This window comes from Erpetoichthys calabaricus, chromosome 2 (genome assembly GCF_900747795.2).
Source record: "Erpetoichthys calabaricus chromosome 2, fErpCal1.3, whole genome shotgun sequence".
NCBI classification, from domain to species: domain Eukaryota; kingdom Metazoa; phylum Chordata; class Cladistia; order Polypteriformes; family Polypteridae; genus Erpetoichthys; species Erpetoichthys calabaricus.
Genome location: NC_041395.2, coordinates 208,273,331 through 208,290,317, shown reverse-complemented (window position 1 = coordinate 208,290,317; position 16,987 = coordinate 208,273,331). Strand labels below are relative to the sequence as shown.

Sequence of the window (16,987 nt, the reverse complement as noted above, 5' to 3'; positions counted from 1 at the left end):
AGTTAATAGTGTATTTGACCAAAATGGTGCTAAACATATTTGATGTGGGAAGATTGAATCTGAAGTGGATTTGAATGGCAGAATTCTACCTCTTCAAAGAGCTATCAGGAATGTGAACTGTCTTATATCATTTAACATGCGATTAGGATCAAACCACGTAATGACATGCAGCCAGTAGACACACAGAAGAAAGGGAGTTCCAGCAGACAAAATATATGAGTGCCCAACTAAACCCTAAATCCACAATGACGCATTGCTGAAATGGGATGGCCAGCAGACTATCCAGGAGAATAAGAAAACTCATTCTGATTCAAGCTATGAAGACAGCATAGTTTGGAGGGAACAACAGTTCAAATTCGACCTAATATGCTGTAAATTTTTCTTTTATTCCTGTGAATTCAGGTGTTCACCCATCACATGATGTCAGCTTGAACTGATCAGGTGTTATCAAGCAGAAAACGCTGCTGTAACAGAATTACTGTACGTGGTGTTTTAAGCACTTGTTTGTTTTTAAGGTGACAAATGAATTCGGACCAGATTGTATAAATGATGTTTGGAAAGTCCTCAGAGGTGTCCTGATGACCATCTTCTGATGTTGTATTGCAGCTTTAAAGAAAAAACAGGTTTAATATCCTGCTTATTTCTTAATGAAAATTGAAATTTATCTCAAATGTTGGCTTTAGCTGTAATAAAAAATTTATGTGGACAAATGTATGCCCAGTCTGGGCCTTTTCAATTAGAGGTCCCCCCACAGTTGTAGATAGGCACTATACAATATGTCAGTGGTCTTCATTTCTGTCAAAACACAATATATAATTTTTTTTTTTTTAAGTATATATTAGTGAGAGAGGGGTTCCATTTTCTGGGCAAACTTTATCTTTGTGTGTTTCAAATTTAATAGCGGGTTTCTTTTCTGTCTCTCTCTATGGCACTAACTTACAATTAATAACAAAAATATTAATGCTTCCCTTTCTAGTAAGTTCCTCCCTGTGGACTCCCAACGGGTTGGATTGGATGGCAGTGGTGAGTGCAACTTGGAGACTACGGCATTCCTCCGACCAGATGGAGTGGCAGTTGTAACAGTTCTCAACAGGTGGGTAAACTTGCTGACCAGGAGCAGAGTGCTGTAGTAAAGTTGTTCCTTTCCTGCCTCTACATCTTCATCTAGCTCAGTTTCTAAGTACGTGGATTACAGATCTGGTAATGAAATCTTGGCCTCAGTTTTCAACAGACATGTGGGCATGGAACCACACTTCCTTGGCAAAAAGGAGATGGCAGCAGGGAATATTTGTTAGAACAGGCATGCATTTTAAAATTAAGCATCGGAACACTTTAGGTGCAGTTAGTGCTAATTTTAACTTTCCTCAAGCAAAACAATATTTATGCATAGAAGCCGTATGGTGGCGGAGTAGTTAGTCCTGTTGCCTCACCACTTCGAAGTCCTTGATTTGAATCATGGCCCAGGCACTGCCTTTATGGAGCTTGCGTGTTTTTCTTGGAGGGAAGGGGGGAAATCATAAAGATGTGTGTGTTTGAATAACTAGCAACTCTAAACTGTTGTGAGTAAGCCATAGAGGTGTGTGTGAGTGTGTCCTATGACAGACATGCTGTCGAGGCTTGGTTCCTGCCTAGTGCCCAATGCTACAGAGATCTCCTGCATACCTGAACTGGATAAACTAATTTAGACATGAGTGGATGAATGGATTTTTGGAGGCAGTATTATCAATATTTAATGATTTAGCTGTCTGCCCAAACTGTGCTGTCTGAAACTAATGCCAGAACTAATAACCGCTTCTAGAACAACAAACTGAAACATCTTGGGTCTACATTTTAACATCTAAGGCTTATAAGAGTATTATTGTTACACGTACAGGGAACAGTGAAATTCTCAGTTGCATGTGCTTATCAAAATGAAATATATCACCCACACTGCGCCACCATGATTAGTGAGAACTATCCATCCATCCATTTTCTAACCCGCTGAATCCGAACATAGGGTCACGGGGGGTCTGCTGGAGCCAATCCCAGCCAACACAGGGCACAAGGCAGGAACCAATCCCAGGCAGGGTGCCAACCCACCGCAGGACACACACAAACACACCCACACACACACCAAGCATACACTAGGGCTAATTTTAGAATCTCCAATCCACCTAACCTGCATGTTTTTGGACTGTGGGAGGAAACCCACGCAGACACGGGGAGAACATGCAAACTCCATGCAGGGAAGACCCGGGAAGCGAACCCAGGTCTCCTAACTGCGAGGCAGCAGCGCTACCACTGTGCCGCCCTAGTGAGAACTACTTTAGCTAAAAACCTTTGTCTTCCTTATTAGAACAGAACACACTTCTTATTAACAGACAAAAGTAACAGGAGATTCATATTATGCATATTAGGGTGTACTTCTCTTGCACTTTAAGAAATTTTAAAAGTTTTTTTTTTAATATTTTTGTTGATTTTAATTAGAAACGGATAACATTTCATAAGTCAAGACAAATTTAACAAATCAAAGCAAAATTCAACCCCCACGCAAGAGAGAGAGAGGAGCCAGCAGCCATAGAAAAGAAGGGTATCCTTTTCTCCAAAATGGAAGGTTATTCTAACATGTTATTGATTAGATCCTGCCATATTTTAAAAACCAATCCTCTAAGTGAGAATTAGATTTTTTCCAATTTAAATTAGTATAGAACATCGGTTATCCACTGGCTTAAGAGTGGTGGGGTGGGATTCTTCCATTTGAGCAAGATAAGTCTACATGCTAGTAGTGAAGTAAAGGAAATTACAGTTTGTTTGTCGTTCTCCACTTTAAGGCTGTCTGGGAGTACAGCAAACACAGCTATTAATGGAATAGGAGGGATTGTGACGCCAAGGCTTAGGCATGCAAAGATTTTTGTCCAAAGCTTTGTTAATTTGGTGCACGCCCAGAACATAGCTCAGTGAGGCTGGAGCCAGTTTGCAATGTTCACAGGTTGAATCTTGCCCTGGGAACATTTTGAACAATTAAACAAGATAATTGCACTCGATAAAAGATTTTAAGTTGAATGACTGAATGCTTGGCACATATAGAGCTAAAGTGTATTCTTCCACTCCTTTTCTGAAATACTGCGTAACAGATCCTTTTCCCCAATGTACTCTGGGGTCTTTGAAAGGAAAAGACTTTCAAATATTTTATAAATTGTAGAGATGCTATCTGAGTGTTCAAGACTGATCAATAATTCTTCTGTAATAGAACAAGGTGGAAGGTGAGGAAACTTGGGCTTTGTTTAGCAAAGTTTCTAGCTTGGAAGTAGTGGAGGAATTGTGTTGATGAGAAGTTAAATTTGAAGCATACAGTAATTGTTCGTAGGATGCAAACACATTATCTGTGTACAAGTCTCTTAAGTGTTTTAATCCTGGACATTTTCTAGACGAGGGTGAAAAAAGGTGGTTGCTATGTAGAGCTGCAACAGATAAAACCTTTCTGTCTTAAGGTGCTTCCTACATTGGTTCCATATTCTGAGAGAATGAAAGGTAATTGGATTGTTAGTCTAATGACGATAGTTTGTATTAACTGGGGCACAGTGCAAGTAATATAAAGAAGTATGTTTATTTCTATTGCAGACCAGGCTTGTGGATATTTATCAATTTTGTGTCGATGTCCAGTTCTTTATAGCTAGTTTTAAACGTTAATGCACCATACACACACCCATTTTGTAGACCAGTTATTTCTCACTGTTGAGAATGCCTTGCTCACCTCCTATGTGCTTTTTGTGTACCATCAATAGCAGATAACCCCCATGACCTACTGTGAAAACATCATTCGTGTTCTTGTGACTACTTTTGAATGTGACTTGGGTTGAGCCTCATTATTACTTAACAACCCATCATCACTTGGTATGTTCTACACTTTTATCGTTGAAGTGCTCTATTGGGGAAGATAAGCCACTACAGACTATCAGTAAGTGAATGCCACTGTGCAGGCAACAGAAGCCTCAAAACTAGCTAAAGAACTTAACCACATGAATCGGAAGATTAGAATTCATATAGGAGTATATATATAATATTTAAATTTAAGAATATTTAAATATATATAGTATATATATTTTTATTAAATATTATAATAATATAATTAAGAATATTTAAATATATATAGTACTAGGGGGTTTCGCACCCTGCTCGCTTCGCTTGCCAACCCCCGTTTTTGGTTTTCCAGATACACACTTTTAAGATTTTTTTCTTTTGAATTGTTGCTATTTCATTAGTTTCACTTTTATTTCTGAACTTCTGTAAAAACAATATTTGGAATCTTTAGAGTCCCAACATGCTGAATCTTTTAAATGAGGTCAGTGAGACATGTTTTTAATGACTTTGTACCATAATTCCGGATAGGTTTCTCTGTTTGGAATTTCAGCACAAACAAAATTATCCACATCATCAGCAGTTAATAATTTTTTTTGCAGAGTAACCAATAAATGCATGTGAGGTAAACTCTGTTTTTGAAATTCTCTGACTTAAACTTCAAAGCCTTACAATATTTACATACTTCTGACATATCACCTATGTCCATATATTCGATCTCTATTTGCCTTTTCGTTATTTTTCCGAGTAATAATTTCTATTTCTTTGCGCTAATGCGAATTTTACTGTCTTTGTTTGGACACTGTCATTTTTTTCTGCTTTCATATTCTGTATTTTGCTCTGCATGTGTTTTGCGCCTACTTTTTTTTTTTTTTTTTGAGGCTTTTGAATTCCAGTTTTCATCATCTCTAACCTGCTCTGCATGTGTTTGGTCCCCTTGTTTTTTAACCTCTTTGATGTTTTACTTTGTTTTCTACTCTGTCTTTTATTTCTGACATTGCTTTATCCTGCTTTTGTTTCAATGACAACTGGTCTGTGGTGATTATTTTCCCTTTTTCGAGTAATAATTTCCATTTGCGCTGCTGCGATCTTCACTTTTTTTTTTTTATACTTTCTAATTTTCCTACTTTTATGTTCTTTAACTTTCTCCAGATGTGTATCGCGCCAAGGTTTTTTTTTTTTTTTTTTTGAGCCTTTCGAATTCCATTGCTTTCATAATCTCTAACCTGCTCTGCATGTGTATAGTGCCAACATCCGGATTGGGCGTGCTTTTTTTTCCAATTCCACTTGTTCCGGGCTGATAATTACTTTCCTTATTTTCTAAATTTGCACCTAGATTATTCTTTTTCTTTTTTGTCTCTCCAACACTTTTGAGTCTCTTTTCTATGCATTGCTTTCTTCTTCGCTTTGTCATCTACATTTCATTTATAACGTATTGTCCTTCTACGCTTTATATGCGCTGAGAGCCCTGGATCTGTGTGTGCTCAAAGCCTTGACACGACTGAGTGTGTTGCTGCCCGTGCTCTTGTTTGGTTGTAAGTAGGGCGTGTCTTGCAAGAATCTCATGTTCTACGTCATCGCGAGACGGTCCTGGGTCAATCTCTTGGTACAAATTCTCATGTTTAAGGTCCCCGCGAGACGCTCCATGGCCATTCTCTTTCGTCTCACGGATCTTTTAAGTGTCTTCTGTGATGTTAACGTGAAGATCATGTCTTGACGCCCTACTGTTTCTCTGCAGGATTTTTTTTTTATAATGGAGATATATTTTCTAACGTTTTAAGCTTTATTAATTTTATGTTTTCTATCTGTCTATATACACATACTCACTATATATCTATCTTCTATAATCCTTGTTATAAATAAATTGTATTATTTTGTTTGATTCAGGGTTTCAAATTATTTTCAAATCAAGTGAGTTATTTGTGAAAGTGAATTCCATGTGAAATTGTTTAATGTGGATTTTCACCTTTAACATTGTTCATAAATTGTACAGATTTCATTGTATTCCCACTGAAAAAAAAATCCGAGATCACTCACTAAACCTACAATAATTTGCCCAACCTCACAATAGTGTCTTGTTAAATATTTTAATTACCAGCATTGTATAATTGATTAAATGAATGATTAGCCCCTCTTTCCTATAGCATTTTATTATATATTAGATACCGTATATATAAATAAAACTCTATTTGTCTCCAGGAGGAAATTTGGCTTTTTACAGAAGCTTTTTAAATATATAAATAGTGTGTGTGTTTTTTATATATATATATATATATATATATATATATATATATATATATATATATATATATATATATATATAATTTATTTATTTATTTATCTATGGTCTGAACACTCCCCAGAAAGACTGAAAATGAAGAAAAATTTAAAAAGATAGAAAGCTTTTGACTCCGTGTGGTAGTAAGCTTGAGGATGAGTATGCCATGCCCAGGGCAGGTTTGGACCCTGTGCTCTCCTTTTATTCATATTTTACAGATCAAGACACAGTTCATATCACTATAGCCTTATATATTGCGTGTTTATTCAGTTTTAGAGCGCTTGAGCCTTATTGCATGCCTTTTTGCAGTATTCGGCTGCAGTTCCAGTTTTATGTTGCTGTATGGTAAATTGAGTACACCGCAAATCACCTTGAGGGCTGGCTGCAAAGAAATCTGAGTCTCAAATGCAGCTGGAACTTTTATGTTGGGTCCATTAATGCATATTTCTTTTGTTTGTGATCATTTATTCATGCTGGCATAATTATGGCTACTTGAAAGCAATTTGGCAACCTGTCTTGAGAAGCTGGCAACTGCTGAATCTGTCTTTACTAGTTTTGCTCATTTGGTAGTTCAGTTTGAAATTATATTTCTTTGATGTGAATGTGAAATGCTATACGAGTTTGCCTTAGTAATGCAAAGGAAATGAGAATCCTTCTGTGTTCCTTTCATTCAAAACTGAAAACTGCGTAGACATTTTCTACAAGTTTTCAGAAATAAATATTGATTCTTCCTTAATTATTGTTCTAATTATTTTAATCCAATTCCGGTTCATCACAGAGAGAGCCATCCCTAGGAACAGCAAACAGCATGCAGAAGACCTACAGAAACAGCCCCCTACATACTCGGAACCGAGCAACTCAGAGCTACAATTCTGCAACACCACCAGTCCACACTGCATATGCAAAAGCATTGCATCTTGGAATCAAATCTGGAGTCCACATATCTGAAACATGAACTTAAGAAGTGGAAAAGTACATTATGAATGAGTTTAGCAATCATTTTTACAAATCCTTGAACACCCATTTATTTATTATTTATTAATACTTGAGTCACTTTGTGATTACATTTCGGTACAAATGAAAGGTAGATAGCAGAAGTCTAGTTGGCACTAGGGTTGCGTGATATACAGTTAGGTCCATAAATATTTGGACAGAGACAACTTTTTTCTAATTTTGGTTCTGTACATTACCACAATGAATTTTAAATGAAACAACTCAGATACAGTTGAAGTGCAGACTTTCAGCTTTAATTCAGTGGGGTGAACAAAACGATTGCATAAAAATGTGAGGCAACTAAAGCATTTTTTTAACACAATCCCTTCATTTCAGGGGCTCAAAAGTAATTGGACAAATTAAATAACTGGAAATAAAATGTTCATTTCTAATACTTGGTTGAAAACCCTTTTCTGGCAATGATAGCCTGAAGTCTTGAACTCATGGACATCACCAGATGCTAGGTTTCCTCCTTTTTAATGCTCTGCCAGGCCTTTACTGCAGCGGCTTTCAGTTGCTGTTTGTTTGCGGGCCTTTCTGTCTGAAGTTTAGTCTTCAACAAGTGAAATGCATGCTCAATTGGGTTAAGATCAGGTGACTGACTTGGCCATTCAAGAATTTTCCACTTCTTTCCTTTAATAAACTCCTGGGTTGCTTTGGCTGTATGTTTTGGGTCATTGTCCATCTGTATCATGAAATGCCGCCCAATCAATTTGATTGCAGTTAGCTGGATTTGAGCAGGCAGTATGTCTCCTGAACAACTCCGAATTCATTTGGCTGCTTCTGTCCTATGTCACATCATCAATAAACACTAGTGTCCCAGTGCCACTGGCAGCCATGCACGCCCAAACCATCACACTGCCTCCACCGTGTTTTACAGATGATGTGGTATGCTTTGGATAATGAGCTGTTCCACGCCTTCTCCATACTTTTTTCTTGCCATCATTCTGGTAGAGGTTGATCTTGGTTTCATCTGTCCAAAGAATGTTTTTCCAGAACTGTGCTGGCTTTTTTAGATGTTCTTTAGCAAAGTCCAATCCAGCCTTTCTATTCTTGAGGTTTATGAGTGGCTTGCACCTTGCAGTGCACCCTTTGTATTTACTTTCATGCAGTCTTCTCTTTATGGTAGACTTGGATATCGATATGCCTACCCCCTGGAGAGTGTTGTTCACTTGGTTAGCTGTTGTGAAGGGGTTTCTCTTCACCATGGAAATGATTCTGCGATCATCTATCACTGTTGTCTTCTGTGGACGTCCAGGTCTTTTTGCGTTGCTGAGTTCACCAGTGCTTGCTTTCTTTCTCAGAATGTACCAAACTGTAGATTTTGCCACTCGTAATATTGTAGCAATTTCTCGGATGGGTTTTTTCTGTTTTCGCAGCTTAAGGATGGCTTCTTTCACCTGCATGGAGAGCTCCTTTGACCGCATGTTTTCTGTTCACAGCAAAATCTTCCACATGCAAGCACCACACCTCAAATCAACTCCAGGCCTTTTATCTGCTTAACTAGCAAAATACCCGCGCTTCGCAGCGGAGAAGTAGTGTGTTAAAGAGGTTATGAAAAAGAAAAGGAAACATTTTAAAAATAACGTAACATGATTGTCAATGTAATTGTGTTGTTATTGTTATGAGTGTTGCTGTCTTATATATATATATATATATATATATATAATATACACACACATAAACATAAATATACATATACATATATACATATCTACATATACACATATCTACATATATATATATATATACATATGTATATATATATATATATATATATATATATATATATGTATATGTGTATATGTCAACATATATATACACATACATAGACACACACATATACATATATACACACACAGACACATATATATATACATATCTACATATATATACAGTACACATATATATATATATATATATATATATATATATATATGTACATATATATATATATATGTACATATATATATATATATATGTACATATATATATATATATATGTACATATATATATATATATATATATATATATATATATATATATATGTACATATATACATATATGTATATATATATATATATGTACATATATATATATATATCTACATATCAAAATACCCGCGCTTTGCAGTGGCGAAGTACTGCTTTAAAATTTTTATTATGAAGAAAAGTAAACCTTTTTAAACTGAGGGAAAATGTATCAGTAATTATTTGTTAAGGATCTCTTTGTATAGCACGTTGTCAGTTCACCCCTCTTGCTTGTAATATGACCAAGCTGTGTGGTAGCTTACTGTTGAGCATGCAACGTACAGTTGGCCATGTGAAAAGCAGTCCTGCTTCAAATCAATGCCAACCTTTTGTAGGGTCTGTCCCTGAGACATTAATTGTCATTGCGAAGCAGAGCCTTAGTGGAAATTGTAGGCGTTTGAATTGAAATGGGAGATCAGAGGGTATAACGGGGATGCGAGGAATAAAAACTCTCTCCCCTGAGCCACCGCCAGTAAAAATAGTTGCCTCAATGAGGTTGTTTTGCAGACACGTGACCTGAAGTCTCGTGGCGTCACAAAGTTTCAGTGGCTGTACGCAAATCTACAATCGGTTTCATATTCTGCTCGTACCTTATCAAATGTGTTATTTGTTTTTTGAACAGGTTTGATTCATCGAAGTGATCACTCCTGCTGTGTTCAGTCACTTCATGTGATCCGCTCTCTTGTGTGATGTTGCGATGTCCACAGGTTTATTTAATGTTAGCTAAGACCCGGCAGTTAAAAGTGTCTTCTCATTAAACTTGTATCTCGCGAATATGGCATTGCAAACGGCAAACGGGTCAGTTCACGTGCTTACGTGGGAGGCGTGATGATGCGATATATTTTGATATATATCAAAATACCCGCACTTCGCAGCAGCGAAGTACTGCTTTAAAATTTTTATTAAGAAGAAAAGTAAACCTTTTTAAACTGAGGGAAAATGAGTCAATAATTATTTGTTAAGGATCTCTTTGTATATCACGTTGTCAGTTCGCCCCTCTGGTTGTAATATGACCAACCTGTGTGCTGAGCTTAACGTACAGTTTGCTATGTGAAAATCAGTCTTGCCTCAAATCAATGCCAACCTTTTATAGGGTCTGTCCCTGAGACTTATTAATTGTCATTGCGAAGCAGAGCCTTAGTGGAAATTGGAGGCGTTTGAATTGAAATGGGAGATCAGACGGTATAACGGGGATGCGAGGAATAAAAACTCTCTCCCCTGAGCCACCGCCATTAAAAATAGTTGCCTCAATGACGTTCTTTTGCAGACACGTGACCTGAAGTCTCGTGCCATCAGAAAGTTTCAATGGCTGTACGCAAATCCACAATCGGTTTCATATTGTTTTCGTACCTTATCAATTGTGTACAGTAATCCCTCCTCCATCGCGGGGGTTGCGTTCCAGAGCCACCCGCGAAATAAGAAAATCTGCGAAGTATAAACCATATGTTTATATGGTTATTTTTATATTGTCATGCTTGGGTCACAGATTTGCGCAGAAACACAGGAGGTTGTAGAGAGACAGGAACGTTATTCAAACACTGCAAACAAACATTTGTCTCTTTTTCAAAAGTTTAAACTGTGCTCCATGACAAGACAGAGATGACAGTTCAGTCTCACAATTAAAAGAATGCAAACATATCTTCCTCTTCAAAGGAGCAAACAATTCAATAGGGCTGTTTTCTTTTAAGTATGCGAAGCACCGCGGCACAAAGCTGTTGAAGGCGGCAGCTCACACCCCCTCCGTCAGGAGCAGAGAGATAGAGAGAGACAGATAAAAAAAATCAATACGTGCCCTTTGAGCTTTTAAGTATGCGAAGCACCGTGCAGCATACTTAAAAGCTGCACACAGAAGGTAGCAACGTGAAGATAATCTTTCAGCATTTTTAGATGAGCGTCCGTATCGTCTAGGTGTGCGAACAGCCCCCCTGCTCACACCCCCTATGTCAGGATCACAGATAGTCAGCGCAAGAGAGAGAGAGAAAGAAAAGTAAGTTGGGTAGCTTCTCAGCCATCTGCCAATAGCGTCCCTTGTATGAAAGCAACTGGGCAAACCAACTGAGGAAGCATGTACCAGAAATTAAAAGACCCATTGTCCGCAGAAACCCACGAAGCAGCGAAAAATCCGCAATATATATTTAAATATGCTTACATATAAAATCCGCGATGGAGTGAAGCTGCGAAAGGCGAAGCGCGATATAGCGAGGGATTACTGTAATGTGTTTTTTGAAGAGGTTTGATTCATCGAAGTGATCACTCCTGCTGCGTTCAGTCACTTCACGTGAGCCGCTGTCTTGTGTGATGTTGCAATGTCCATACCTCGTGTCTTCTTATTAAACTTGTATCTCGCGAATATGGCATTGCAAACGGCAGCGGGTCAGTTCACGTGCTTACATGGGAGGCGTGATGACGCGGTGAAATACTGCTTTAAAAATTTTATTAAGAAGAAAAGTAAACCTTTTTAAACTGAAGAAAATGAACCGGTTGTAATATGACCAAGCTGTGTGCTGAGTTTACTCTTGAGCATGAAATCTAACGTGGTTTGTGCCCTTCAGAATGAAAACAGTTTGCATTTACCTCTTTAATAAAAGGCGAGCTTTTAAGCCTGAGAAATCACCCCGTAAATGCACACGTTTAATTGCACATGTGTTAATATGTATGCTTACACAGTATTAAAAGATACTCAAAAATTAACGTCATTTACCTTCGTTCCCGCGTTTGACTCATGCTGTAAATCTCTTCCTTGTTTTCAGTTCACGTGATTATATAGGAGGCGTGATGACGCGATACGTGACTCCGCCTCCTCCATTAGAGTATATGGACAAAAAACAGGTTCCAGTTATGACCATTACGCGTAGAATTTCGAAATGAAACCTGCCTAATTTTTGTAAGTAAGCTGTAAGGAATGAGCCTACCAAATTTCAGCCTTCTACCTACACGAGAAGTTGGAGAATTAGTGATGAGTCAGTCAGTGAGGGCTTTGCCTTTTATTAGCATAGATAATGACATAACGACGGACTTGCCCACACCTGTCCATGAAATAGCCTTTGAGTCAATTGTCCAATTACTTTTGAGCCCCTGAAATGAAGGGATTGTGTTAAAATAATGCTTTAGTTGCCTCACATTTTTATACAATCGTTTTGTTCACCCCACTGAATTAAAGCTGAAAGTCTGCACTTCAACTGCATCTGAGTTGTTTCATTTAAAATTAATTGTGGTAATGTACAGAACCAAAATTAGAAAAAAGTTGTCTCTGTCCAAATATTTATGGACCTAACTGTATGAATCATCCGCAATGATATCTTAATTGTTGTTTTAACAATTTGTGAACGGACATTACTGGGTAAGTCACTCACTTTGCAAAAAACAATCAAAAACACGCCTTGAGAGTCCAAGCGTTCACTGCGTCATATAGCCTAGTCTCACGGGACCAGACATGATTCTTAAACAAGAATTCACATCTGGGGACAACGTATTAAAATGTGTGTAGTGAATAGCGAGAAATCCTGTGCTGAAAAGGCTACACCCACAGGGTGTCTTCCTAAAACACCCACCCATAATTCCTCCAGCCCATGAAATTTAAACTGCCAGGGTTCTGAGTGAGGTCAAAAGATGATGCTGAGAGAAAATAAAAGCTAAAATTGCTGTTATTGGTTCAGGAGCTCAGTAGTATGAGGCAACTGAAGCTCAATGATTAATTTGCACATTGTACAGTTTTTCCTAAATGCTTAGACACAATTCTTGAAAATAAGCTCAATTTTTCAAAACTTTAAACACAATTTCATAACTTCACACTCAACTCCCCAAACTTTGAACTTCAAAAACTAATATGTCTACTCTAAACCATGTAATCGTATATCAAAACCAAACTTTGCCTGTAAAAAACATGTTACTGCAATAAGTAATGTTATTTATGGTTCACAAACCTCAACTACTACTTCACATAATGGACACTATATAAACCAGTGTTCCTCAGCCTTTTTGCACCTGCGGACTGGTGAAAATAGGATAAATATTTCGCGGACCGGCTGAAAGCTAAGACACAAATATAAACCAATATAGATAGTATTTTATTACTATATAGGTACTGTATATGTTAGACAGTTATACAATTACAATTTTTTAGTGCGACATCTGCTGCTGCTGCTTTGTTAGAAAATTTGATATACGTGGCTGCAGAGTTTTTTCTGAGAGACGAAGTGCTGCATTAACATCCATTCGATTTCTCTGTTTGGTTTTTATTATTGACATGGCTGAAAAAGTCTCTTCGCACAAATAGGAAGTCGAAAAAATGACCAATAATTTAATAGCTTTATAACTCAAAGATGGATATTCTTTTTCTAGCGATTTCCAAAATTGAGATAATGATTGCATTTTATGTCTTGACACCAGAGTGACATCAGAAGACAACTCGATCAGCTTTTCTTTTTCACGAAGATCAAGTGCACATGACTTTATATCTTCCAAGAATTGATTATTAATCCAGAGGTTACCTTTACGAGGATCCTCATTTTCAGGGAAATAATTATTAAAATTTTCAGCTAATGCTCTTAAATGTTGACTTATTATGTTGAATATGACTTTCTGGTTGACATCAGCAGCAATCAAAAATTCTTCCAAAAGTGGAAACATTTCTATATCTTCCTCTTGTAAGCGACTATTCCAAAGAGCTGGCTTCTTTTTAAACGCATCCATTTTATTTCTTAAAGTAAAAATATTTGTATATGACCCTTGCAGAGAAATATTACCTTCATTGAGCAGACTGAATATGTCCGCCATGTAAGCAAGCTTTGCCAGCCATTCTCCATTCAACAAAGGCTCCAGTTCAGATTTTTGCTGACGCAAAAACTGCTTCACTTCTTCCCTCAGTTCAAAAAGGCGCGAAAGAACCCTTCCTCTCGATAACCACCTCACTTCTTCATGGAGAAGGAGATGTTGGTGGTGCGAGTCCATGCTCTCACATAGTGTCGTGAAGAGCCTTGAGTTCATAGCTCGACTACGAATTTTATTAATAATCTTCACCGCATCATTCATCACAGTGTTTAGTTCAGTAGAAAGCTTCTTTGCAGCTAGGTGCTCTCGGTGGATCATACAGTGAGTGGTCAAAACTTCAGGGTGTGCGACTTCTTTTATTTTCGCAACTACTCCTGAGTGACGTCCAGTCATGCTCGCAGCACCGTCAGTACACACTCAGACGCATTTGCTCCAGTCTAAGCCCTGCGCTTGAAAATACTCATCAAGAGCATTAAATAATTCTGAACCAGTGGTTCGTCCAGGTAAGTCGAGACAACAAAGAAGTTCTTCCCTTATGTCTTCATCTTCACTATACCTCACGAAGCAAAGTACTCACATCAGTTGATTCATCAAGTTGAATCACAAAACATCTTGATTTCTTTATCCCCTCTACAACTTGATTTTCAATATCGGTGGCCATCTCAACAATTCTTCTCATAATGGTGGTGTACGAAAGCGGTATGGCCTCTAGTTTTACAGCAGCTTGAGGACCTAAAATTTCTCAAACGACATCTAAGATGCAAGGCTTTACTAACTCCTCACCAATAGTAAATGTTTTTTTCGATTTAGCTATTCGAAGCGCAACTAAATAAGACGCTTGAAGCAGTGACTTGTTGCTAGTCGTCATCATTTTCGTTTGACTTTTCTGCATTTTTATCTGGTCACGTAATCTTTCAAAAAAAGTCCAGTGGCTTATCAGTAAAATCTCTGTTTCGAATGCAAATGACGAGCAAGTTTGGAAGGTTTAATAGCTTCATTTGACAGAATTTCGGAACATACTACACATAAAGGCCGTGGTGATAGTTCATTGCCAGGGGCTACAATGAAATCAAGCTTTAAATACTCTTTATCATAATGCCTAACATAGTTTCCTTTTCTCTTTTTGGTTTGTATTACACATTCCGAAGTATCAATGTATTTATTTTTCTGTGTTTCTCCTAAACTTGAAGCACTAGTACTTGCCATTCTTTCAGCACCATCACTAATTTTCTCCTGAATATTGTCCTTGCCTCTACTAAAGAACGTTAAAAGATTTTGCTGTTTGACTTTTTTTGTCTCCATTTTGTAAACCCTACAAATTAAAAATTAAATAAAAATAAAAATTTTACGAAAGAAATAACCTGTTTTCCAAAATACTACAACAAAATATTAGAAAACAATACGTACGAGCAATAAAATAAGAATTGTGTGGCGTGTTATCAGCAGACGCTATAGTGATATTCGGCAGCTGCGCACTTCATCCACCGAACAAGCATCTGATGCGGCGCAGTCGACAGCATTTATTGGAGACCAGTGCCTTAGAGAAGTCTCAAATGCACGGCGAAATCTGGAAACACGATCTAAAGCAGTATGAAAAATAGCCACGAGAGGCATTGTATTGGGGCTAGTACATATTTAAATAAATCATGGTTCGGACAAAAGTTAGCTTCTGCGTTGACTAAAAAAATGTGCTATATACTCATGAACAGAACTGTGCATCTACATGATTCGGTCAAAATTTTTCACGGATTGGTACCACAGGTTGAAGAACACTGATATAAACAATACATTTAGAAATTAACATAAAGAATTGGAAAGACAAAGAAAATTCTATTCAGCCGTAGCATTTTCTGGTCTGGGTCAGGCCAGAGGATATCCTTGACATCGCATGCAGTATGAGTGGGAGAAAAAAAAAACCCCTTGCATTCCTTAACCATCCCTGGCAAGTCTCAACTTTGATGTCCAAACAAGCTTCTTCCGTGGCCTGGAGGAGGTGAACATGGATGTAGGGGTCTCAATCATAGACCTTCCACTGCCATGCTGAAAAAAATCTACTCTATAGGGTTTAGGAAAAGAGAATATGCTGGCTGAAAGATGTTGCTGGTTTTGCAATTTATATTTTCATGAACACAGCTGTTTATCATAATCGGATGCTTGCTATCTGTCAGATCAAATTAACGAGAGCACCATTGCTTTTTGCAGCTTAAAATCTCCACCCCAACTTCAAGCATTCCATTCATGAGATGTTGGATTGGTTTAGAAAAGTGACACTCGCTGAGGCGTCTTAACTGTTCACCTCTCATAGTTGTCTCCAGACATATTGTATATATTACTCATCTGACACACTGAGACTACATGTAGTCTAGCAGGTATAGACTACTGCCTGTGCATATTAAATGCTATCATTTTTTTCTCTTATGCAATATTTGAAAGAGCTTTGAAGTTTGAATTTTTGACTTGTAGTACGATATGTTAGATTTTTCTTTGTGCTTATATGCTGCACAGTTCACTTTAAAGCAACGTGGCTGAATGTTTGTCCACGCCCTGTAGTATCATTAGTATTTTGTTTCCCTTGGACTCCTGTTTATCTTCTTATTCTTCTTCTTCTTTTGGCTGCTCCCGTTAGGCGTTGCCACAGCGGATCATCTTCTTCCATATCTTTCTGTCCTCTGCATCTTGTTCTGTTACTCCCATCACCTGCATGTCCTCTCTGACCACATCCATAAAGCTCCTCTTAGTTCTTCCTCTTTTCTGCATTTAATCTTAATTTTGTGACTGTATGCCTTCAGTAACATTAAAAATGAAGGCAGCAATGTTTCAAACAATTTACTTCAGTTTCTGGTTACATCCACCTTAGCTGACTTAAACGTACGACTTCAGCTGATAAATGGGGGCATTTTCTTCAGATTCATAACAATATTTCTAAGGCACAGTCAGCTAAAAGGAGCCAATGTGTCGATGATTCATCAGTCTAATTTTCCATCCATCCATTATCCAACCCGCTATATCCTAACTACAGGGTCACGGGGGTCAGCTGGAGCCAATCCCAGCCATCACAGGGCTCAAGGCAGGAAACAA

General features: G+C 37.7%; 1 protein-coding gene and 1 long non-coding RNA gene across 8 annotated transcripts in view; one reads left to right on the top strand and one right to left on the bottom strand.

The window, feature by feature from the left end:
- The window catches only part of LOC114646752 (uncharacterized), a 182,404-nt gene extending 176,827 nt beyond the window's left edge, over positions 1–5,577 (bottom strand). For 2 of the 3 annotated variants that reach the window (XR_007934270.1, XR_007934268.1), the window contains exon 1: positions 4,510–4,816. This is a non-coding gene — a long non-coding RNA (uncharacterized LOC114646752). Of the gene's footprint in view, positions 1–4,509; positions 4,817–5,063 lie in introns of those variants that run through there. The other variant, XR_007934269.1, reaches the window with a different exon arrangement.
- The window catches only part of gba (glucosidase, beta, acid), a 77,422-nt gene that overhangs the window by 57,703 nt on the left and 2,732 nt on the right, over positions 1–16,987 (top strand). For all 5 annotated transcript variants that reach the window (XM_028795077.2, XM_028795075.2, XM_028795079.2 and 2 more), the window contains one exon: positions 977–1,093. In XM_028795077.2, coding sequence (XP_028650910.1) covers positions 977–1,093 — 117 coding nt within the window. The remainder of the gene's footprint in view (positions 1–976; positions 1,094–16,987) is intronic.